This window comes from Salmo salar, chromosome 17 (genome assembly GCF_965601325.2).
Source record: "Salmo salar chromosome 17, fSalSal1, whole genome shotgun sequence".
NCBI classification, from domain to species: Eukaryota; Metazoa; Chordata; class Actinopteri; order Salmoniformes; family Salmonidae; genus Salmo; species Salmo salar.
In genome coordinates this window covers 14,907,501-14,933,712 of record NC_138307.1, presented here as the reverse complement: position 1 = coordinate 14,933,712, position 26,212 = coordinate 14,907,501, and the positions used below count along the sequence as shown (strand labels likewise).

Genomic DNA, 26,212 nt, shown 5'->3' with positions numbered 1-26,212 from the left:
GTATACACACTACTGCTGTAGACTACATGTATACACACTACTGCTTTAGACTACAGGTACACACACTACTGCTGTAGACTACAGGTATACACACACTACTGCTGTAGACTACAGGTATACACACACTACTGCTGTAGACTACAGGTACACACACTACTGCTGTAGACTACAGGTATACACACTACTGCTGTAGACTACATGTATACACACTACTGCTTTAGACTACAGGTATACACACACTACTGCTGTAGACTACAGGTATACACACACACACTACTGCTGTAGACTACAGGTATACACACACTACTGCTGTAGACTACAGGTATACACACACACAATACTGCTGTAGACTACAGGTGTACACACACTACTGCTGTAGACTACAGGTATACACACTATTGCTGTAGACTACAGGTACACACACTACTGCTATAGACTACAGGTACACACACTACTGCTGTAGACTACAGGTACACACACTACTGCTGTAGACTACAGGTACACACACTACTGCTGTAGACTACATGTATACACACTACTGCTGTAGACTACAGGTATACACACTACTGCTGTAGACTACAGGTATACACACTACTGCTTTAGACTACAGGTATACACACACTACTGCTGTAGACTACAGGTACACACGCACTACTGCTGTAGACTACAGGTACACACACTACTGCTGTAGACTACAGGTATACACACACACACTACTGCTGTAGACTACAGGTATACACACACACTACTGCTGTAGACTACAGGTACACACCCACTACTGCTGTAGACTACAGGTACACACACTACTGCTGTAGACTACAGGTATACACACTACTGCTGTAGACTACAGGTATACACACACTACTGCTGTAGACTACAGGTATACACACACTACTGCTTTAGACTACAGGTACACACACACTACTGCTGTAGACTACAGGTACACACACTACTGCTGTAGACTACAGGTATACACACACACAATACTGCTGTAGACTACAGGTACACACACACTACTGCTGTAGACTACAGGTATACACACTAATGCTGTAGACTACAGGTACACACACTACTGCTATAGACTACAGGTACACACACTACTGCTGTAGACTACAGGTACACACACTACTGCTGTAGACTACAGGTACACACACTACTGCTGTAGACTACAGGTATACACACTACTGCTGTAGACTACATGTATACACACTACTGCTTTAGACTACAGGTATACACACTACTGCTGTAGACTACATGTATACACACTACTGCTTTAGACTACAGGTATACACACACTACTGCTGTAGACTACAGGTACACACACACTACTGCTGTAGACTACAGGTACACACACTACTGCTGTAGACTACAGGTATACACACACACACTACTGCTGTAGACTACAGGTATACACACACACTACTGCTGTAGACTACAGGTACACACCCACTACTGCTGTAGACTACAGGTACACACACTACTGCTGTAGACTACAGGTATACACACTACTGCTGTAGACTACAGGTATACACACACTACTGCTGTAGACTACAGGTATACACACACTACTGCTTTAGACTACAGGTACACACACACTACTGCTGTAGACTACAGGTACACACACTACTGCTGTAGACTACAGGTATACACACACACAATACTGCTGTAGACTACAGGTACACACACACTACTGCTGTAGACTACAGGTATACACACTAATGCTGTAGACTACAGGTACACACACTACTGCTATAGACTACAGGTACACACACTACTGCTGTAGACTACAGGTACACACACTACTGCTGTAGACTACAGGTATACACACTACTGCTGTAGACTACATGTATACACACTACTGCTTTAGACTACAGGTACACACACTACTGCTGTAGACTACAGGTATACACACACTACTGCTGTAGACTACAGGTATACACACACTACTGCTGTAGACTACAGGTACACACACTACTGCTGTAGACTACAGGTATACACACTACTGCTGTAGACTACATGTATACACACTACTGCTTTAGACTACAGGTACACACACTACTGCTGTAGACTACAGGTATACACACACTACTGCTGTAGACTACAGGTATACACACACTACTGCTGTAGACTACAGGTACACACACTACTGCTATAGACTACAGGTATACACACTACTGCTGTAGACTACATGTATACACACTACTGCTTTAGACTACAGGTACACACACTACTGCTGTAGACTACAGGTATACACACACTACTGCTGTAGACTACAGGTATACACACTACTGCTGTAGACTACAGGTACACACACTACTGCTATAGACTACAGGTACACACACTACTGCTGTAGACTACAGGTACACACACTACTGCTGTAGACTACAGGTACACACACTACTGCTGTAGACTACAGGTACGCACACTACTGCTTTAGACTACAGGTACACACACTACTGCTGTAGACTACAGGTATACACACTACTGCTGTAGACTACAGGTATACACACTACTGCTGTAGACTACAGGTATACACACTACTGCTGTAGACTACAGCTATACACACTACTGCTGTAGACTACAGGTACACACACACACACACACACTACTGCTGTAGACTACAGGTACACACCCACTACTGCTGTAGACTACAGGTATACACACACTACTGCTGTAGACTACAGGTATACACACACTACTGCTGTAGACTACATGTATACACACTACTGCTGTAGACTACAGGTACACACACTACTGCTGTAGACTACAGGTATACACACTACTGCTGTAGACTACAGGTACACACACTACTGCTGTAGACTACATGTATACACACTACTGCTTTAGACTACAGGTACACACACTACTGCTGTAGACTACAGGTATACACACACTACTGCTGTAGACTACAGGTATACACACACTACTGCTGTAGACTACAGGTATACACACACTACTGCTGTAGACTACAGGTATACACACACTACTGCTGTAGACTACAGGTATACACACACTACTGCTTTAGACTACAGGTACACACACTACTGCTGTAGACTACAGGTATACACACACTACTGCTGTAGACTACAGGTATACACACACTACTGCTGTAGACTACAGGTATACACACACTACTGCTGTAGACTACAGGTATACACACACTACTGCTGTAGACTACAGGTATACACACACTACTGCTGTAGACTACAGGTATACACACACTACTGCTGTAGACTACAGGTATACACACTACTGCTGTAGACTACAGGTACACACACACACACACTACTGCTGTAGACTACAGGTATACACACCCACTACTGCTGTAGACTACAGGTATACACACACTACTGCTGTAGACTACATGTATACACACTTCTGCTGTAGACTACAGGTACACACCCTACTGCTGTAGACTACAGGTACACACACACACAATACTGCTGTAGACTACATGTACACACACACACACTACTGCTGTAGACTACATGTATACACACTACTGCTGTAGACTACAGGTATACACACTACTGCTGTAGACTACATGTACACACACACACACTACTGCTTTAGACTACAGGTACACACACTACTGTTGTAGACTACAGGTATACACACACACACACACACACACACACACACACACACACACACACACACACACACACACACACACACATTATTGCCGTAGACTACACACACACACACACACACACACACACACACACACACACACACACACACACGGTTGCTGTAGACTACAGGTACACACACACACATTTACATTCTCTAACTACATCTTGTGATGAGATGACTAGGTTCTAGAGCTGACTGTCAAAATGTCTGTGAAGGTCAAGGAAAGGTTGTGCTTGATAGATTGTAGTTTATGCACCCGCTCTCAACCACACACACACACACACACACACACACACACACACACACACACACACACACACACACACACACACACACACACACACACACTGCCCTGTTGTAGGACTCCTGATTTATTTTCTCGTTGATTTTATGGCTGCTTTCTTTATGACTCATCTATGTGGTTTATATCACTGATGTTATTAGTAGACTAGAGAGGTCGCATAGGACAGTAACAACATTAGCAGTGTGTGTGTGTGTTTGTCAGGGCAGTATGATATGTCTTTATTTGTGAGTAAGGTAATAACCATTTAAAAATCAAACACTAGAGCTTTCTCTCTCTCTGTCTCTCTGTCTCTCTCTCTGTCTCTCGGTCTCTTTCTCTCTGCATGCTGGGAGTGTTTGGTGCATGCTGGGAATTGTCTGAGTGAGTGCTGTGTAGAGTTAGATATCTTGGTTTTTCTTTTACGTTTCCTTTTCTTGGTGCTATTTTTTTTTCTTCCTATGCATGATTAAGGTTATCATTAGTTTTATTTAGTTGTCGTCGTAGAATTAAGTGTATTGTTTTTCGTGTTGAAATTACCCTGGTTTTGGCGGGGATTGCGACTCACATGGGGACTCCGTCCCTGTCACTTCGGCACGGCTTTAGGTGTGTTACTGAGGCTACTGTCACTGTGGAGGAGTTTCTGATCGCCGTAGGAGAGAAGATAGGATATGAGAATGTTGCTTATGCGTCACGGATGAATTAAGCGGTGGTGGTTTTTCTTAAAGAAGAGAGTCTTGTTAATCGTATGGTTGAGCATGGTGTATTTCTTAAAGAAGAGAGTTGTTAATCGTATGGTTGAGCATGGTGTACTTCTTAAAGAAGAGAGTCTTGTTGATCGTATGGTTGAGCATGGTGTATTTCTTAAAGAAGAGAGTCTTGTTAATCGTATGGTTGAGCATGGTGTACTTCTTAAAGAAGAGAGTCTTGTTGATCGTATGGTTGAGCATGGCGTACTTCTTAAAGAAGAGAGTCTTGTTAATCGTATGGTTGAGCATGGTGTATTTCTTAAAGAAGAGAGTCTTGTTAATCGTATGGTTGAGCATGGTGTATTTCTTAAAGAAGAGAGTCTTGTTGATCGTATGGTTGAGCATGGTGTACTTCTTAAAGAAGAGAGTTGTTAATCGTATGGTTGAGCATGGTGTACTTCTTAAAGAAGAGAGTCTTGTTAATCGTATGGTTGAGCATGGTGTATTTCTTAAAGAAGAGAGTCTTGTTGATCGTATGGTTGAGCATGGTGTACTTCTTAAAGAAGAGAGTCTTGTTGATCGTATGGTTGAGCATGGTGTATTTCTTAAAGAAGAGAGTCTTGTTGATCGTATGGTTGAGCATGGTGTACTTCTTAAAGAAGAGAGTCTTGTTGATCGTATGGTTGAGCATGGTGTATTTCTTAAAGAAGAGAGTCTTGTTGATCGTATGGTTGAGCATGGTGTACTTCTTAAAGAAGAGAGTCTTGTTGATCGTATGGTTGAGCATGGTGTATTTCTTAAAGAAGAGAGTTGTTAATCGTATGGTTGAGCATGGTGTACTTCTTAAAGAAGAGAGTCTTGTTAATCGTATGGTTGAGCATGGTGTATTTCTTAAAGAAGAGAGTTGTTAATCGTATGGTTGAGCATGGTGTACTTCTTAAAGAAGAGAGTTGTTAATCGTATGGTTGAGCATGGTGTACTTCTTAAAGAAGAGAGTCTTGTTAGATCGTATGGTTGAGCATGGTGTACTTCTTAAAGAAGAGAGTCTTGTTAATCGTATGGTTGAGCATGGTGTACTTCTTAAAGAAGAGAGTCTTGTTAGATCGTATGGTTGAGCATGGTGTACTTCTTAAAGAAGAGCGTCTTGTTGATCGTATGGTTGAGCATGGTGTATTTCTTAAAGAAGAGAGTCTTGTTGATCGTATGGTTGAGCATGGTGTACTTCTTAAAGAAGAGAGTCTTGTTAATCGTATGGTTGAGCATGGTGTATTTCTTAAAGAAGAGAGTCTTGTTAATCGTATGGTTGAGCATGGTGTATTTCTTAAAGAAGAGAGTCTGTTAATCGTATGGTTGAGCATGGTGTATTTCTTAAAGAAGAGAGTCTTGTTAGATCGTATGGTTGAGCATGGTGTATTTCTTAAAGAAGAGAGTCTTGTTAATCGTATGGTTGAGCATGGTGTATTTCTTAAAGAAGAGAGTCTTGTAGATCGTATGGTTGAGCATGGTGTACTTCTTAAAGAAGAGAGTTGTTAATCGTATGGTTGAGCATGGTGTACTTCTTAAAGAAGAGAGTCTTGTTAATCGTATGGTTGAGCATGGTGTATTTCTTAAAGAAGAGAGTCTTGTTAATCGTATGGTTGAGCATGGCGTACTTCTTAAAGAAGAGAGTCTTGTTGATCGTATGGTTGAGCATGGCGTACTTCTTAAAGAAGAGAGTCTTGTTAATCGTATGGTTGAGCATGGCGTACTTCTTAAAGGAATGTTTATTCAAGTTACGCCGCTTTTTTCTCCGTCAACAAGGGTAACGATTTCAAATGTACCGCCGTTTATTCCCAATGAGCTATTGGAGCGCGAGTTATTGCGGTTTTGGAAGTTCGCAAGTTCAATTAAGATTGTCTCGTTGGGTTGCAAACACCCGGCTCTGAAACAGGTTATGTCGTTTCAAACACCCGGCTCTGAAACAGGTTATGTCGTTTCAAACACCCGGCTCTGAAACAGGTTATGTCGTTTCAAACACCCGGCTTTGAAACAGGTTATGTCGTTTTGGTGACAGGTGTTTATGTTTTTGGACTCACCGGAGCAGACTTTGGAGTTATCGTTTAAAGCCAAGTGTGACAACAGACTGTATATGGTTTATGCTAGTATGGGTAGTCAACAGTGTTTTGAGTGTGGGGATGTTGGTCATAAGCGACATGCTTGTCCGAGAAGGGAGAAGGCAGAGGGAGGGGCGCAGGTGGTCCTCGTAACGCCTGGGCCCACTGATGTAGGGAGAGGTGGTCCTCGTAACGCCTGGGCCCACTAATGTAGGGAGAGGTGGGCCGACAGTGGTTGAGCAGCCACAAGCACCTGTTGCTGAGGAACAAGTTGTCCATGTTGAGGGCACGGAGTTGCAACTTGTACCAGAGGGGAATGCTATGCAGCAGAAAAATATTGTTGTAGAAGGTAAGGATGGATCTGAAGAGCCATTTCCTCAGACTGGTGAGGAGATGCCCACTATGAGTAATGGGGTACAGGAGGGGGTTCAGGTGGGGCTAGTCTCCCAGGTAGTGGAGGAGATGTCCACTATGAGTAATGGGGTACAGGAGGGGGTTCAGGTGGGGCTAGTCTCCCAGGTAGTGGAGGAGATGTCCACTATGAGTAATGGGGTACAGGAGGGGGTTCAGGTGGGGCTAGTCTCCCAGGTAGTGGAGGAGATGCCCACTATGAGTAATGGGGTACAGGAGGGGGTTCAGGTGGGGCTAGTCTCCCAGGTAGTGGAGGAGATGTCCACTATGAGTAATGGGGTACAGGAGGGGGTTCAGGTGGGGCTAGTCTCCCAGGTAGTGGAGGAGATGTCCACTATGAGTAATGGGGTACAGGAGGGGGTTCAGGTGGGGCTAGTCTCCCAGGTAGTGGAGGAGATGCCTGGTACGAGTGATGGAGTGCAAGTGGGAAGGTTAGACAGGTTGTATGTATCTGATCACTACTGTAGTAGGGTTGGAAGGTTAGACAGGTTGTATGTATCTGATCTCTACTGTAGTAGGGTTGGAAGGTTAGACAGGTTGTATGTATCTGATCACTACTGTAGTAGGGTTGGAAGGTTAGACAGGTTGTATCTATCTGATCACTACTGTAGTAGGGTTGGAAGGTTAGACAGGTTGTATGTATCTGATCTCTACTGTAGTAGGGTTGGAAGGTTAGACAGGTTGTATGTATCTGATCACTACTGTAGTAGGGTTGGAAGGTTAGACAGGTTGTATGTATCTGATCACTACTGTAGTAGGGTTGGAAGGTTAGACAGGTTGTATGTATCTGATCACTACTGTAGTAGGGTTGGAAGGTTAGACAGGTTGTATGTATCTGATCTCTACTGTAGTAGGGTTGGAAGGTTAGACAGGTTGTATGTATCTGATCACTACTGTAGTAGGGTTGGAAGGTTAGACAGGTTGTATGTATCTGATCACTACTGTAGTAGGGTTGGAAGGTTAGACAGGTTGTATGTATCTGATCACTACTGTAGTAGGGTTGGAAGGTTAGACAGGTTGTATGTATCTGATCACTACTGTAGTAGGGTTGGAAGGTTAGACAGGTTGTATGTATCTGATCACTACTGTAGTAGGGTTGGAAGGTTAGACAGGTTGTATGTATCTGATCACTACTGTAGTAGGGTTGGAAGGTTAGACAGGTGGTATGTATCTGATCACTACTGTAGTAGGGTTGGAAGGTTAGACAGGTTGTATGTATCTGATCACTACTGTAGTAGGGTTGGAAGGTTAGACAGGTATCTGATCTCTACTGTAGTAGGGTTGGAAGGTTAGACAGGTTGTATGTATCTGATCTCTACTGTAGAAGGGTTGGAAGGTTAGACAGGTTGTATGTATCTGATCTCTACTGTAGTAGGGTTGGAAGGTTAGACAGGTTGTATGCATCTGATCACTACTGTAGTAGGGTTGGAAGGTTAGACAGGTTGTATGTATCTGATCACTACTGTAGTAGGGTTGGAAGGTTAGACAGGTTGTATGTATCTGATCACTACTGTAGTAGGGTTGGAAGGTTAGACAGGTTGTCTGTATCTGATCTCTACTGTAGTAGGGTTGGAAGGTTAGACAGGTATCTGATCTCTACTGTAGTAGGGTTGGAAGGTTAGACAGGTATCTGATCTCTACTGTAGAAGGGTTGGAAGGTTAGACAGGTTGTATGTATCTGATCACTACTGTAGTAGGGTTGGAAGGTTAGACAGGTATCTGATCTCTACTGTAGAAGGGTTGGAAGGTTAGACAGGTTGTATGTATCTGATCTCTACTGTAGTAGGGTTGGAAGGTTAGACAGGTATCTGATCTCTACTGTAGAAGGGTTGGAAGGTTAGACAGGTTGTATGTATCTGATCTCTACTGTAGTAGGGTTGGAAGGTTAGACAGGTATCTGATCACTACTGTAGTAGGGTTGGAAGGTTAGACAGGTTGTATGTATCTGATCACTACTGTAGTAGGGTTGGAAGGTTAGACAGGTTGTCTGTATCTGATCTCTACTGTAGTAGGGTTGGAAGGTTAGACAGGTTGTATGTATCTGATCTCTACTGTAGTAGGGTTGGAAGGTTAGACAGGTATCTGATCACTACTGTAGTAGGGTTGGAAGGTTAGACAGGTTGTATGTATCTGATCACTACTGTAGTAGGGTTGGAAGGTTAGACAGGTTGTCTGTATCTGATCTCTACTGTAGTAGGGTTGGAAGGTTAGACAGGTTGTATGTATTTGATCACTACTGTAGTAGGGTTGGAAGGTTAGACAGGTTGTATGTATCTGATCACTACTGTAGTAGGGTTGGAAGGTTAGACAGGTTGTATGTATCTGATCACTACTGTAGTAGGGTTGGAAGGTTAGACAGGTTGTATGTATCTGATCACTACTGTAGTAGGGTTGGAAGGTTAGACAGGTGGTATGTATCTGATCACTACTGTAGTAGGGTTGGAAGGTTAGACAGGTTGTATGTATCTGATCTCTACTGTAGTAGGGTTGGAAGGTTAGACATGTTGTATGTATCTGATCACTACTGTAGTAGGGTTGGAAGGTTAGACAGGTATCTGATCTCTACTGTAGTAGGGTTGGAAGGTTAGACAGGTTGTATGTATCTGATCACTACTGTAGTAGGGTTGGAAGGTTAGACAGGTATCTGATCTCTACTGTAGTAGGGTTGGAAGGTTAGACAGGTTGTATGTATCTGATCTCTACTGTAGTGGGGTTGGAAGGTTAGACAGGTTGTATGTATCTGATCACTACTGTAGTAGGGTTGGAAGGTTAGACAGGTTGTATGTATCTGATCACTACTGTAGTAGGGTTGGAAGGTTAGACAGGTTGTATGTATCTGATCACTACTGTAGTAGGGTTGGAAGGTTAGACAGGTATCTGATCTCTACTGTAGAAGGGTTGGAAGGTTAGACAGGTTGTATGTATCTGATCACTACTGTAGTAGGGTTGGAAGGTTAGACAGGTTGTATGTATCTGATCACTACTGTAGTAGGGTTGGAAGGTTAGACAGGTATCTGATCTCTACTGTAGTAGGGTTGGAAGGTTAGACAGGTTGTATGTATCTGATCTCTACTGTAGTAGGGTTGGAAGGTTAGACAGGTTGTATGTATCTGATCACTACTGTAGTAGGGTTGGAAGGTTAGACAGGTTGTATGTATCTGATCACTACTGTAGTAGGGTTGGAAGGTTAGACAGGTTGTATGTATCTGATCACTACTGTAGTAGGGTTGGAAGGTTAGACAGGTATCTGATCACTACTGTAGTAGGGTTGGAAGGTTAGACAGGTTGTATGTATCTGATCACTACTGTAGTAGGGTTGGAAGGTTAGACAGGTTGTATCTATCTGATCACTACTGTAGTAGGGTTGGAAGGTTAGACAGGTTGTATGTATCTGATCACTACTGTAGTAGGGTTGGAAGGTTAGACAGGTTGTATGTATCTGATCACTACTGTAGTAGGGTTGGAAGGTTAGACAGGTTGTATGTATCTGATCTCTACTGTAGTAGGGTTGGAAGGTTAGACAGGTTGTATGTATCTGATCTCTACTGTAGTAGGGTTGGAAGGTTAGACAGGTTGTATGTATCTGATCACTACTGTAGTAGGGTTGGAAGGTTAGACAGGTTGTATCTATCTGATCACTACTGTAGTAGGGTTGGAAGGTTAGACAGGTTGTATGTATCTGATCACTACTGTAGTAGGGTTGGAAGGTTAGACAGGTTGTATGTATCTGATCACTACTGTAGTAGGGTTGGAAGGTTAGACAGGTATCTGATCTCTACTGTAGTAGGGTTGGAAGGTTAGACAGGTTGTATGTATCTGATCACTACTGTAGTAGGGTTGGAAGGTTAGACATGTTGTATGTATCTGATCACTACTGTAGTAGGGTTGGAAGGTTAGACAGGTTGTATGTATCTGATCACTACTGTAGTAGGGTTGGAAGGTTAGACATGTTGTATGTATCTGATCACTACTGTAGTAGGGTTGGAAGGTTAGACAGGTATCTGATCTCTACTGTAGTAGGGTTGGAAGGTTAGACAGGTTGTATGTATCTGATCACTACTGTAGTAGGGTTGGAAGGTTAGACAGGTTGTATGTATCTGATCACTACTGTAGTAGGGTTGGAAGGTTAGACAGGTTGTATGTATCTGATCACTACTGTAGTAGGGTTGGAAGGTTAGACATGTTGTATGTATCTAATCACTACTGTAGTAGGGTTGGAAGGTTAGACAGGTTGTATGTATCTGATCACTACTGTAGTAGGGTTGGAAGGTTAGACAGGTATCTGATCACTACTGTAGTAGGGTTGGAAGGTTAGACAGGTTGTCTGTATCTGATCACTACTGTAGTAGGGTTGGAAGGTTAGACAGGTTGTATGTATCTGATCACTACTGTAGTAGGGTTGGAAGGTTAGACAGGTTGTATGTATCTGATCACTACTGTAGTAGGGTTGGAAGGTTAGACAGGTTGTATGTATCTGATCACTACTGTAGTAGGGTTGGAAGGTTAGACAGGTTGTATGTATCTGAGCACTACTGTAGTAGGGTTGGAAGGTTAGACAGGTTGTATGCATCTGATCACTACTGTAGTAGGGTTGGAAGGTTAGACAGGTTGTATGTATCTGATCACTACTGTAGTAGGGTTGGAAGGTTAGACAGGTTGTATGTATCTGATCACTACTGTAGTAGGGTTGGAAGGTTAGACAGGTTGTATGTATCTGATCACTACTGTAGTAGGGTTGGAAGGTTAGACAGGTTGTATCTATCTGATCAATACTGTAGTAGGGTTGGAAGGTTAGACAGGTTGTATCTATCTGATCAATACTGTAGTAGGGTTGGAAGGTTAGACAGGTTGTATGTATCTGATCACTACTGTAGTAGGGTTGGAAGGTTAGACAGGTTGTATGTATCTGATCACTACTGTAGTGGGGTTGGAAGGTTAGACAGGTTGTATGTATCTGATCATTACTGTAGTAGGGTTGGAAGGTTAGACAGGTTGTATGTATCTGATCACTACTGTAGTAGGGTTGGAAGGTTAGACAGGTTGTATGTATCTGATCAATACTGTAGTAGGGTTGGAAGGTTAGACAGGTTGTATGTATCTGATCACTACTGTAGTAGGGTTGGAAGGTTAGACAGGTTGTATGTATCTGATCAATACTGTAGTAGGGTTGGAAGGTTAGACAGGTTGTATGTATCTGATCTCTACTGTAGTAGGGTTGGAAGGTTAGACAGGTTGTATGTATCTGATCACTACTGTAGTAGGGTTGGAAGGTTATGACAGGTTGTATGTATCTGATCACTACTGTAGTAGGGTTGGAAGGTTAGACAGGTTGTATGTATCTGATCTCTACTGTAGTAGGGTTGGAAGGTTAGACAGGTTGTATGTATCTGATCTCTACTGTAGTAGGGTTGGAAGGTTAGACAGGTTGTATGTATCTGATCACTACTGTAGTAGGGTTGGAAGGTTAGACAGGTTGTATGTATCTGATCACTACTGTAGTAGGGTTGGAAGGTTAGACAGGTTGTATGTATCTGATCACTACTGTAGTAGGGTTGGAAGGTTAGACAGGTTGTCTGTATCTGATCACTACTGTAGTAGGGTTGGAAGGTTAGACAGGTTGTATGTATCTGATCTCTACTGTAGTGGGGTTGGAAGGTTAGACAGGTATCTGATCACTACTGTAGTAGGGTTGGAAGGTTAGACAGGTATCTGATCTCTACTGTAGAAGGGTTGGAAGGTTAGACAGGTTGTATGTATCTGATCACTACTGTAGTAGGGTTGGAAGGTTAGACAGGTATCTGATCTCTACTGTAGAAGGGTTGGAAGGTTAGACAGGTTGTATGTATCTGATCTCTACTGTAGTAGGGTTGGAAGGTGTGATATTACTCCTGTGGGTTTCTCTGATCACCATATTGTTATTGTTGATATTCACTTGTCCTGTCCACAAAGGTCATCATCTTACTGGTATTTTAATGTTAAATTGTTACATGATGTCATGTTTTGGGAAAGGTTTTTGTTGTTTTGGGAAAAATGGAGGGATACAAAAGGGAATTTTGAGTCCTTGAGACAATGGTGGGAGGTTAGGAAGGCCCAAATACGATTGTTTTGTCAACAGTATACTGCTCTGTCTCGTATTGAAGTCAAAGAGACTATCAGGGCTCTTGAACAGGACATCAAATCTATTGAATTGAAGCTGCTCACTCAGAATGACCCCGGACTAGTCATGAACTTACAGGACAAGAGACATGAACTGAGGTCGTTTCTACATGAAAGAGTGAAGGGTACCTTGATAAGGTCTCGTTTCGCTTCCCTCAAGGATATGGAGGCTCCTAGCGCTTTTTATTAACCTAGCGGACAGTCGACATTACAACGTAAACAGATGGTCTGCCTTCGTCTCCCTGATGGGAAGGTGACCACAGATGACAGTGAAATGCCCCAACATGCCGTAGATTTCTACTCTGCTCTCTATAAGGCGGAGGATTGTGATTCTCTGTGTACTGAACACTTGTTACACGGACTTCCTCAATTGGGCCCTGAGCAGAGAGCTGCTTTGGACTCTGACATTACTCTGCAGGAGATGTCCACAGCAGTTATTCAGCTCTCAACAGGCCGAGCCCCTGGCATCGATGGTTTACCATCTGAGTTTAATAAGCACTTTTGGGGGTCTATTGGGGAAGATTTTTATGAAGTGGTGTGTGAAACTTTTCATGAGGGTTCTCTTCCTGTATCCTGTCAACGTGCGGTGCTTTCACTGTTGCCAAAAAAGCGGGATTTGGCTGTTATAACAAATTGGTGACCTGTTGCATTGCTGTGCGCAGAATATAAAATTGTATCTAAATGTCTCTCAAACAGTATCTGGGGCTGTTGGTCCACAAGGACCAGTCTTACTGTGTACCTGACCTCTCTATTGATGATCACTTGTTTCTAATAAGAGATGTTTTAGACATTTGTAAACTGTCTGATGTAAATGTGGGTATACTTTCTTTGGATCAGGAGAAGCCTTTTGACCGTGTGGACCACCAGTACTTGTTCAAAACAATGAAAGCCTTTGGGTTTGGGGATGTTTTTTTGTCTCAGCTAGAGTCAATTGGGAAAAGAGTGACTCGCTGTGGGCAGGTCAGCTTACGTGGTCCGCTCCACGGTTACCAGGGAGGGTTCAGTGGGGCAGAGATGCGACTTTGGGGAGGGGTTTGGGGAGGGGCTTCTAGGCTCTGATATCTTTCAGAAAAAGAAGGGAGGGGTGTCCATTCTGTGCTGAGTCTGGAACTCTGGAACATCTGTTTTTGCAGTGTCCCAGGTTGGTGGGGATGATTGACCTGATCACTAGTTGGTTCTCAGCTCTGGGAGAGGTTTTCTCTTCCCAACTGTTTATATTTGGGCCAAAGTACAGGTTTAGTCGAAGGGGTGTAGTTATTTTGCTTAATTTTGTGTCAGGGGCAGCTAAATTAGCAATATGGAAGACCCGAAAGAACAGTATTCGGGGACAGGGGTCTGTGGATGTGGTGGGAATGCTGGAGGGAATGTTGGCAGCGAGACTGAGGGTTGAGTTTGCCTGTTACAAAGTGGTTAATAATATTGATCTGTTTATGAGTATATGGGGTATTCAGAGGCTGTTGTGTTTAGTTACTGTGGAGGAGGATTTGGTGTTGTGTTTTTAATTGATGTGTAACCATGGTTTTGTATGAGTGTTTGTGTTGTGGGCTCCCAGACCCAATAAAGATTATTTAAAACTCAAATCTCTGTCTCTCTCTCTGTCTCTCTGTCTCGGTCTCTCTGTCTCTCTCTCTCTCGGCCTCTCTGTCTCTCTCGCTCGGTCTCTCTCGCTTGGTCTATCTGTCTTTATCTCTCTCACTCTCTCTTTCTCTCTCTCTCTCTACCTCTCCAGGCGGTGAACCAAGCGGGGGCGGGGCCTTACAGTGAACAGATGACCTTCCAGACTCCAGCGACTAATCCCGACGCAGTCTCTTCTTTCTTCCTGCTTGACCAGCTCCAATCAGATCAGTCCCCCTCCACCTGCCTCTTCCTGAAGTGGGAGGAGCCTAACTGTAATGGGGCGGATATAACATCTTACATTATCAGTCTGGACGATCAACTCATTACCGTGGAAACAGGAACCAGTCACCTGATCACTGACCTTCAACCAGACAGCCAGTACAGGTACACACACTATTTCCAGTCCCAGCAGAATGTTCAGGGTTGTAATTGAGATGGCATCTGAGATGATGTTAGTCCACTTAGCAGCACTAATAGCAGCAGGCTGTAATCATACCGTGTGTTTGTGGAATTAACAAAGGGAGTCGTGTGATTGGTTATTGTTCTCAGTAAGTGTTTGTGATTCTGTGTGGCTATTCATGTTAGCAAGTGTTTGTAGATCTGTGTATGCATGCACGGGTGTGTGTGTGTGTGTGTGTGTGTGTGTGTGTGTGTGTGTGTGTGTGTGTTATTGTCACCATGTCACTGCTTTTCTTACCTAGTTGAATTAGAACAACACTACTGACTGGGTAATACTGTCCCTCTTATGTACAGTGGGGGGAAAAAGTATTTGATCCCCTGCTGATTTTGTACGTTTGCCCACTGACAAAGAAATGATCAGTCTATAATTTTAATGGTAGGTTTATTTGAACAGTGAGAGACAGAATAACAACAAAAATATCCAGAAAAACGCATGTCAGAAATGTTATAAATTGATTTGCATTTTAATGAGGGAAATAAGTATTTGACCTCCTCTCAATCAGAAAGATTTCTGCCTCCCAGGTGTCTTTTATACAGGTAACGAGCTGAGATTAGGAGCACACTCTTAAAGGGAGTGCTCCTAACCGCAGCTTGTTACCTGTAAAAAAGACACCTGTCCACAGAAGCAATCAATCAATCAGATTGCAAACTCTCCACCATGGCCAAGACCAAAGAGCTCTCCAAGGATGTCAGGGACAAGATTGTAGACCTACATAAGCTGGAATGGGCTACAAGACCATCGCCAAGCAGCTTGGTGAGAAGGTGACAATATTTGGTGCGATTATTCGCAAATGGAAGAAACACAAAAGAACTGTCACTCTCCCTCGGCCTGGGGCTCCATGCAAGATCTCACCTCGTGGAGTTGCAATGATCATGAGAACAGTGAGGAATCAGCCCAGAACTACACGGGAGGATCTTGTCAATGATCTCAAGGCAGCTGGGACCATAGTCACCAAGAAAACAATTGGTAACACACTACGCCGTGAAGGACTGAAATCCTGCAGCGCCCGCAAGATCCCCCTGATCAAGAATACATATACATGCCCGTTTGAAGTTTGCCAATGAACATCTGAATGACTCAGAGGACAACTGGTGAAAGTGTTGTGGTCAGATGAGACCAAAATGGAGCTCTTTGACATCAACTCAACTCGCCGTGTTTGGAGGAGGAGGAATGCTGCCTATGACCCCAAGAACACCATCTCCACCGTCAAACATGGAGGTGAAAACATTATGCTTTGGGGGTGTTTTTCTGCTAAGGGGACAGGACAACTTCACCGCATCAAAGGGACGATGGACGGGGCCATGTACTGTCAAATCTTGGGTGAGAACCTCCTTCCCTCAGCCAGGGCATTGAAAATGGGTCGTGGATGGGTATTCCTGCATGACAATGACCCAAAACACACGGCCAAGGCAACAAAGGAGTGGCTCAAGAAGAAGCACATTAAGGTCCTGGAGTGGCCTAGCCAGTCTCCAGACCTTAATCCCATAGAAAATCTGTGGAGGGAGCTGAAGGTTCGAGTTGCCAAACGTCAGCCTCGAAACCTTAATGACTTGGAGAAGATCTGCAAAGAGGAGTGGGATAAAATCCCTTCTGAGATGTGTGCAAACCTGGTGGCCCACTACAAGAAACGTCTGACCTCTGTGATTGCCAACAAGGGTTTTGCCACCAAGTACTAAGTCATGTTTTGCAGAGGGGTCAAATACTTATTTCCCTCATTAAAATGCAAATAATTTTATAACATTTTTGACATGCGTTTTTCTGGATATTTTTGTTGTTATTCTGTCTCTCACTGTTCAAATAAACCTAGTATTAAAATTATAGACTGATAATTTCTTTGTAAGTGGGCAAACGTACAAAATCAGCAGGGGATCAAATCATTTTTCCTCCACTGTATGTGTGTGCATTTGCATGTGTATCCATCAATCACTCCATCTGATTGGTTACAGTCCATTTCCCCTGGATACTGATTCCAACTCATATAAAGACATTCCATAGGGTGATCAGTGGGAAAACTCATTCTCCCTTTTTGATAGGAAAGTGTTTGTTCATCTTAGTGTCTCAGACATTGTTTTAGTGTTTTCAATTTAACAAGGATAAAACAAAGAGGACCAGAGGAAGGATAGATTTAATTATCTGATACTCCAAACTATTCTCATCTTCACCATCTAACTTTCCCTCCCTCTCTCTCTCTTTCATTATCTCCCCTCTCCTCTCTCGTCATCTTCCACACTTTCTGTTTTGTGTGCTGGAGTAACTACAACCTGTGTGTATATAACATTGAGCCATTGGTGTGTGTGTGTGTGTGTGTGTGTGTGTGTGTGTGTGTGTGTGTGTGTGTGTGTGTGTGTGTGTGTGTGTGTGTGTGTGTGTGTGTGTGTGTGTGTGTGTGTGTGTGTGTGTGTGTGTGTGTGTGTGTGTGTGTGTGTGTGTGTGTGCGTCATCAGGGAAAGGCTACTGTTGGTAAATGTCAGACAGTAAAATAATTAAGATAATGAGAGAGAGAGGATGTCCAGAGAGAGAGAGAGGAAGGGAGAAAGATTGACCGGACAGAAAGAGAGAGAGAGTACAGACAGAGAGAGAGAGAGATAGAGAGAATGTCCAGAGAGAGAGAGAGGAAGGGAGAAAGATTGTCCAGACAGAAAGAGAGAGAGAGTCCAGACAGAGAGAGAGAGAGAGAGAGAGTGAGGGAAAGGAAGCAAGATCATCCAGAGAGAGAGAGGAGGGTTCCTGAAAAATAAAACAGGACAGTGGAGGGACTCTAGTAAACAACAGAAAATAGATGGAACAATAACACAGTAAGTCCTCATCTTACCAGACATATTATATTCTTGACGTGTCATTCAGGACTGGCCATTACTATCCAGAGGGCCATAGAGGTTAAGGAATTGTAAGAACAGATCTGAGATCAGATCTAATACAGCGTTATAACTGTAATACACTGGATGAGATGACTCTAGATGATTGAGGTTGATGTGATTGTAAGAACAGATCTGAGATCAGATCTAATACAGCGTTATAACTGTAATACACTGGATGAGATGACTCTAGATGATTGAGGTTGATGTGATTGTAAGAACAGATCTGAGATCAGATCTAATACAGCGTTATAACTGTAATACACTGGATGAGATGACTCTAGATGATTGAGGTTGATGTGATTGTAAGAACAGATCTGAGATCAGATCTAATACAGCGTTATAACTGTAATATACTGGATGAGATGACTCTAGATGATTGAGGTTGGATGTGATTGTAAGAACAGATCTGAGATCAGATCTAATACAGCGTTATAACTGTAATATACTGGATGAGATGACTCTAGATGATTGAGGTTGATGTGATTGCTATTCCTCTTTATTCCTAGTTATTCCATATGGATGATGTTGAAAGGCATGACTAGGGTTGCAAAATTCCCTGGTTTTCCAGAAATCCTGTTGGAGTATTCCAGATTTCTTGCTTATTCCCTCCTGATTCCAGGAATCCTCCAACTGGGATTTCATGAAAACCAGAAAATTTATTGAAAGTTTGCAGATTTTTACAAGGCGTGACTTGTTTTGGGGAACAGAAAATATCAGTCAGGAGAGACTGGGTTAGATGGATGAGGTGAGGTCAGGGGTCAGTCAGGAGAGACTGGGTTAGATGGATGAGGTGATGTTAGGGGTCAGTCAGGAGAGACTGGGTTAGATGGATGAGGTGAGGTCAGGGGTCAGTCAGGAGAGACTGGGTTAGATGGATGAGGTGAGGTTAGGGGTCAGTCAGGAGAGACTGGGTTAGATGGATGAGGTGAGGTCAGGGGTCAGGGGTCAGTCAGGAGAGACTGGGTTAGATGGATGCGGTGAGGTCAGGGGTCAGGGGTCAGTCAGGAGAGACTGGGTTAGATGGATGAGGTGATGTTAGGGGTCAGTCAGGAGAGACTGGGTTAGATGGATGAGGTGATGTTAGGGGTCAGTCAGGAGAGACTGGGTTAGATGGATGAGGTGAGGTTAGGGGTCAGTCAGGAGAGACTGGGTTAGATGGATGAGGTGAGGTTAGGGGTCAGTCAGGACTCAGTGGACAGAGGAAACACCCATCATTATAACGCCTCTAATGCTGCCTCTCCTCTGCTGTTAACCAGCATTAGTACTCAGACACACAGACCATACAGTTCTGTAGATATGTACTGGGGTAGTAATGTTATATGATGTACTGTTTGATCTTTAGTTTTATGTGTGATGGAAGTGCCTTAATGTGTTTGGACCCCAGGAAGAGTAGCTGCTGCAGGAACTAATGGGGATCCCTAATAAATACTAATACGCACACACACACACACACACACACACACACACACACACACACACACACACACACACACACACACACACACACACACACACACACACACACCACACACACCGGTTATGGACAAACTAACTTTCACACACTCAATTTATCCTAACCTCTCTCTCTCTCTTTCTCTCTCAGTGTGCAGATCCAAGCAGTGAATGTGATTGGCTGTGGCCCGTTGAGCCCACCCCTGGTGGCTAGGACACGCCCCCTCCCTCCGGCTCCTCCTCCTTTGGAATGTTCGGCTGCCGGCCCCCAGAGCCTGAAACTGAAGTGGGGGGAGAACGCTGCAAACACACACACACACACACACACCCGCGCTCTGCTCTCCAATGACATGTTCTACACACTACAGATGGAAGATAAGAACCACAGGTAGAGTATAGAGTACACACACACACACACACACACACACACACACACCACACACACTCCAATGGTTCCAATGGCTCAATGTTATGTACTTTCTAGATAAAAGCATCTGTTAAATGACCATATCACAGTTCTACTGAAGGAAAATACTTCACACACATTGTGTGAGTGAGTGGTGTGTGTGCATGTGTGTGCGTGCGTGCGTGCGTGTGTGTGTGTGGGGTGGGGGGGTAGGTAGACACGACAGTAACCAGTAGATCTAGGGAGAACTCACGATGAGAACATCTAGACTACAGAAGTAATTAGAACCATGAACTGGTCAACCATGCTGTCTATTAGAGAACAGACTGAAGGAGGGAGAGAATGAAATACGAGGGAGGGAAGTAGAGAGGTAGAGAGGGAGAGAGAGGGAGGGAGGGAGGGAAATAAATACGAGGGAGGGAAGTAGAGGTAGGGAGAGAGAGGGAGAGAATGAAATACGAGGGAGGGAAGTAGAGAGGTAGAGAGGGAGAGAGAGGGAGGGAGGGAGAGAATTAAATACGAGGGAGGGAAGTAGAGAGGTAGGGAGAGAGGGAGGGAGGGGAGGAGGGAGGTAATACAGGATAATTGAGCGAATTAGAGAGACTGTCTGTCTGCCTGGCAGTGCCATGGGTGATGGGTATGCTTGGCACCCCTAGCCACAGTCACATTACGACATGGATAACTGGTGTGGTTGGCATCCTGGTATCTTGGCATCCCTGCCTGGCCACAGCCACATTACAACATGGATAACTGGTGTGGTTGGCATCCTGGCATCTTGGCATCCCTGGCCACAGTCACATTACAACATGGATAACTGGTGTGGTTGGCATCCTGGCATCTTGGCATCCCTGGCCACAGCCACATTACAACATGGATAACTGGTGTGGTTGGCATCCTGGCATCTTGGCATCCCTGGCCACAGTCACATTACAACATGGATAACTGGTGTGGTTGGCATCCTGGCATCTTGGCATCCCTAGCCACAGTCACATTACAACATGGATAACTGGTGTGGTTGGCATCCTGGCATCTTGGCATCCCTGGCCACAGTCACATTACAACATGGATAACTGGTGTGGTTGGCATCCTGGCACCCCTAGCCACAGCCACATTACAACATGAATAACTGGTGTGGTTGGCATCCTGGCACCCCTAGCCACAGCCACATTACGACATGAATAACTGGTGTGGTTGGCATCCTGGCACCCCTAGCCACAGCCAGAGGGTAGTGTCCTAACTGATGGGATGGTAATTAACCGACTGTCCAGTATGACCCCCACAATGCCAACATACACACCCTTCTATTCTAGCAGAGCTGAACTGCTTTCACAGCTTGGTGAGTGTATAACCCTCCCTCTCTCCTCTCCTCTCTCCTCTCTCCTCTCTCCTCCTTCATACCCATACATTCACCCCCCACCAGACAGCTCTCATTGAATTACATACTGGACGCCTATTGGGCCCTGAAATATTGCTGGCCACGTGACCTGCCCAGGAAAGACTCAGGGTCCTAGTTACAAGCTGACCTTGTCTTGTGGTCAGGAAAAACTCAGGGTTCTAGTTACAAGCTGACATTGTGTTGTGCCCAGGAAAAACTCAGGGTCCTAGTTACAAGCTGACCTTGTCTTGTGGTCAGGAAAAACTCAGGGTTCTAGTTACAAGCTGACATTGTGTTGTGCCCAGGAAAAACTCAGGGTTCTAGTTACAAGCTGACCTTGTCTTGTGGTCAGGAAAAACTCAGGGTTCTAGTTACAAGCTGACATTGTGTTGTGCCCAGGAAAAACTCAGGGTCCTAGTTACAAGCTGACCTTGTCTTGTGGTCAGGAAAAACTCAGGGTTCTAGTTACAAGCTGACATTGTGTTGTGCCCAGGAAAAACTCAGGGTTCTAGTTACAAGCTGACCTTGTGTTGTGGTCAGGAAAAACTCCTGTCCTTATAGACCTATTTCCCTGGGACATCATCCAAAGTTGCATGCGCAGTTCTCAATCAAAAAATCGGTTTGTTTACGCGGAAGTAAATACGATCACGTCTGATCTTCAGACGCAGCTCATGCAAGTTAGCAAACACGTAATCAGACGGTTATCGTCTCCCACATCGCAGATATCACCAGAGGATTGATTACCTAGCAAGCCAGCTCATGCAAGTTAGCAAACACGTAATCAGATGGTTATCGTCTCCCACATCGCAGATATCACCAGAGGATTGATTACCTAGCAAGCCAGCTCATGCAAGTTAGCAAACACGTAATCAGACGGTTATCGTCTCCCACATCGCAGATATCACCAGAGGATTGATTACCTAGCAAGCCAGCTCATGCAAGTTAGCAAACACGTAATCAGACGGTTATCGTCTCCCACATCGCAGATATCACCAGAGGATTGATTACCTAGCAAGCCAGCTCATGCAAGTTAGCAAACACGTAATCAGATGGTTATCGTCTCCCACATCGCAGATATCACCAGATGATTGATTACCTAGCAAGCCAGCTCATGCAAGTTAGCAAACACGTAATCAGATGGTTATCGTCTCCCACATCGCAGATATCACCAGAGGATTGATTACCTAGCAAGCCAGCTCATGCAAGTTAGCAAACACGTAATCAGACGGTTATCGTCTCCCACATCGCAGATATCACCAGAGGATTGATTACCTAGCAAGCCAGCTCATGCAAGTTAGCAAACACGTAATCAGACGGTTATCGTCTCCCACATCGCAGATATCACCAGAGGATTGATTACCTAGCAAGCCAGCTCATGCAAGTTAGCAAACAGTAATCAGACGGTTATCGTCTCCCACATCGCAGATATCACCAGAGGATTGATTACCTAGCAAGCCAGCTCATGCAAGTTAGCAAACACGTAATCAGACGGTTATCGTCTCCCACATCGCAGATATCACCAGAGGATTGATTACCTAGCAAGCCAGCTCATGCAAGTTAGCAAACAGTAATCAGACGGTTATCGTCTCCCACATCGCAGATATCACCAGAGGATTGATTACCTAGCAAGCCAGCGAGGCAAGGGAAAACATCCCAAAGAGATCTTGTTGAACACATCAGACTGGTGTGTTGTCATTGTCATCAGTCACTCAGCTGGGTTTGTCCAGGTCCTGACGTCCGTGTATAGCTATCTGCTACAGGGATTGTTGTTGTCAGCCCGCGCATCACTGCAACGTGACGTTTGCTTCTGTTCACCAAGCCTGAATAGGAAAATAAATGCAGGCTAGATCTGCGTCCCAAATGGCACCCTATTCCCTGTATAGTGCACTACTTCTGACCAGGGCCCATAGGGGCCTAGCAAGTGCCCTTAAAGAAGTCTGTAATGCATTTAATGGATCCGTGTGATTCCTGACACATTTCAGACTGAGATGAATATTGACTCATTACTTCTGTTAAGAACATTTCATTATGAGGAGTTTAGCTGCATTTAGCAGTCTATCTCTCTCCCCCTCTACCTCCTCTCTATTCCCCCCTCTCTCTATCTCCCCCCTACCTCCTCTCAATCCCCCCCTCTATCTCTCTCCCCCTCTACCTCCTCTCTATCCCCCCTCTATCTTTCTCCCCCTCTACCTCCTCACTATCCCCCCCTCTACCTCCTCACTATCCCCCCTCTCTCTATCTCCCCCTCTACCTCCTCTCTACCCCCCTCTATCTCTCTCCCCCTCTACCTCCTCTCTACCCCTCCTCTCTCTCCCCCTCCTCTCAATCCTCTCTAACCCTAACCCCCCTCTCCATGTCTTTCCCCCTCTACCCCCCTCTATCTCTCTCCCCCTCTACCTCCTCTATCCCCCCTCTCTCTCTCCCCCTCTACCTCCTCTCTATCTCTCTCCCCCTCTACCTCCTCTCTATTCCCCCCTCTCTCTATCTCTCTCCCCCTCTACCTCCTCTCTCTCCCTCTACCTCTTCTCTATCCCACCCTCCCTCTATCTCCCTCCCCCTCTACCACCTCTCTATCTCTCTGCATGTGTCTCTGCAGGGTAGAAAGGGCATCATCAGAGCTAAATGGATTTAACTGGCAGTATTGGAGACCCCCTCTCCTCTACCCTCCTCACATTTTCCTAGTCCCTCGTCTCCCCTGCCGCTCCTAAACAGACTGTATTAGGGCTGAATTACCTGGAATCTCTGTAATTGACAGATTGCTATGGTAACCAGATACACAGACACTATTAGAGTAAAACCTGGACAGAGAGAGAGATAGAGGGGGGGCAGAGGGAGAGAGAGAGAGATAGAGGGGGGCAGGAGAAGAGAGGCAGAGGGAGAGAGAGAGAGATAGAGGGGGGCAGGAGAAGAGAGGCAGAGGGAGAGAGAGAGATAGAGGGGCAGAGGGAGAGAGAGGGGGGGATGAGGAGAGAGGAGGACAGTATTATTGGCAGTAAACAAAGACATATCAAATGACCAAACAGCAAAAATTGTTTTCATTTCTACAATGACCTTCTCAAACTCATGTGGTGTCCCGACACCTGTCTGTCTGTCTGTCTGTCTGTCTGTCTGTCTGTCTGTCTGTCTGTCTGTCTGTCTGTCTGTCTGTCTGTCTGTCTGTCTGTCTGTCTGTCTGTCTGTCTGTCTGTCTGTCTGTCTGTCTGTCTGTCTGTCTGTCTGTCTGTCTGTCTGTAAGATGCAGTGAAAGAAGTACACCCCCTGAGACACACCTGTCTCTCCCTCTCTCTTCTTATCGTCATGTTTCTACACCTGTCTCTCCCTCTCTCTTCTTATCGTCATGTTTCTACACCTGTCTCTCCCTCTCTCTTCTTATCGTCATGTTTCTACACCTGTCTCTCCCTCTCTCTTCTTATCGTCATGTTTCTACACCTGTCTCTCCCTCTCTCTTCTTATCGTCATGTTTCTACACCTGTCTCTCCCTCTCTCTTCTTATCGTCATGTTTCTACACCTGTCTCTCCCTCTCTCTTCTTATCGTCATGTTTCTACACCTGTCTCTCCCTCTCTCTTCTTATCGTCATGTTTCTACACCTGTCTCTCCCTCTCTCTTCTTATCGTCATGTTTCTACACCTGTCTCTCCCTCTCTCTTCTTATCGTCATGTTTCTACACCTGTCTCTCCCTCTCTCTTCTTATCGTCATGTTTCTACACCTGTCTCTCCCTCTCTCTTCTTATCGTCATGTTTCTACACCTGTCTCTCGCTGCTTTTATTTTTGTCCATTTGAAGCTCGGAGCGTGTAGCCACCCTTCCTCCTACATACACACAGAGAGAGAGTTGTTCTGCATTTTGTAGCCCATCATAGCTGGTGTTTTGTTAGGCTTTTGATGGCGGTGTACCTGCTGTGTAATGTTCTCAGAGTGTGTTGTGTACCTGCTGTGTAATGTTCTCAGAGTGTGTGTTGTGTACCTGCTGTGTAATGTTCTCAGAGTGTGTTGTGTACCTGCTGTGTAATGTTCTCAGAGTGTGTTGTGTACCTGCTGTGTAATGTTCTCAGAGTGTGTTGTGTATCTGCTGTGTAATGTTCTCAGAGTGTGTGTTGTGTACCTGCTGTGTAATGTTCTCAGAGTGTGTTGTGTATCTGCTGTGTAATGTTCTCAGAGTGTGTTGTGTATCTGCTGTGTAATGTTCTCAGAGTGTGTGTTGTGTACCTGCTGTGTAATGTTCTCAGAGTGTGTTGTGTATCTGCTGTGTAATGTTCTCAGAGTGTGTTGTGTACCTGCTGTGTAATGTTCTCAGAGTGTGTGTTGTGTATCTGCTGTGTAATGTTCTCAGAGTGTGTTGTGTACCTGCTGTGTAATGTTCTCAGAGTGTGTGTTGTGTATCTGCTGTGTAATGTTCTCAGAGTGTGTTGTGTATCTGCTGTGTAATGTTCTCAGAGTGTGTGTTGTGTACCTGCTGTGTAATGTTCTCAGAGTGTGTGTCTGCTGTGTAATGTTCTCAGAGTGTGTGTTGTGTACCTGCTGTGTAATGTTCTCAGAGTGTGTGTTGTGTACCTGCTGTGTAATGTTCTCAGAGTGTGTGTTGTGTACCTGCTGTGTAATGTTCTCAGAGTGTGTGTTGTGTACCTGCTGTGTAATGTTCTCAGAGTGTGTGTTGTGTACCTGCTGTGTAATGTTCTCAGAGTGTGTGTTGTGTACCTGCTGTGTAATGTTCTCAGAGTGTGTTGTGTATCTGCTGTGTAATGTTCTCAGAGTGTGTGTTGTGTATCTGCTGTGTAATG

The 26,212-nt window shown here is 44.5% G+C and overlaps 1 protein-coding gene across 1 annotated transcript in view; it reads left to right on the top strand.

Moving 5' to 3' along the window:
- LOC106591582 (fibronectin type III domain-containing protein 3B) overlaps nucleotides 1–26,212 on the top strand; it is a 257,995-nt gene that overhangs the window by 219,937 nt on the left and 11,846 nt on the right. The window contains exons 23-24 of the mRNA XM_045698964.2: nucleotides 14,995–15,266; nucleotides 19,804–20,040. Of these exons, the coding sequence (XP_045554920.1) occupies nucleotides 14,995–15,266; nucleotides 19,804–20,040 (509 nt within the window). The remainder of the gene's footprint in view (nucleotides 1–14,994; nucleotides 15,267–19,803; nucleotides 20,041–26,212) is intronic.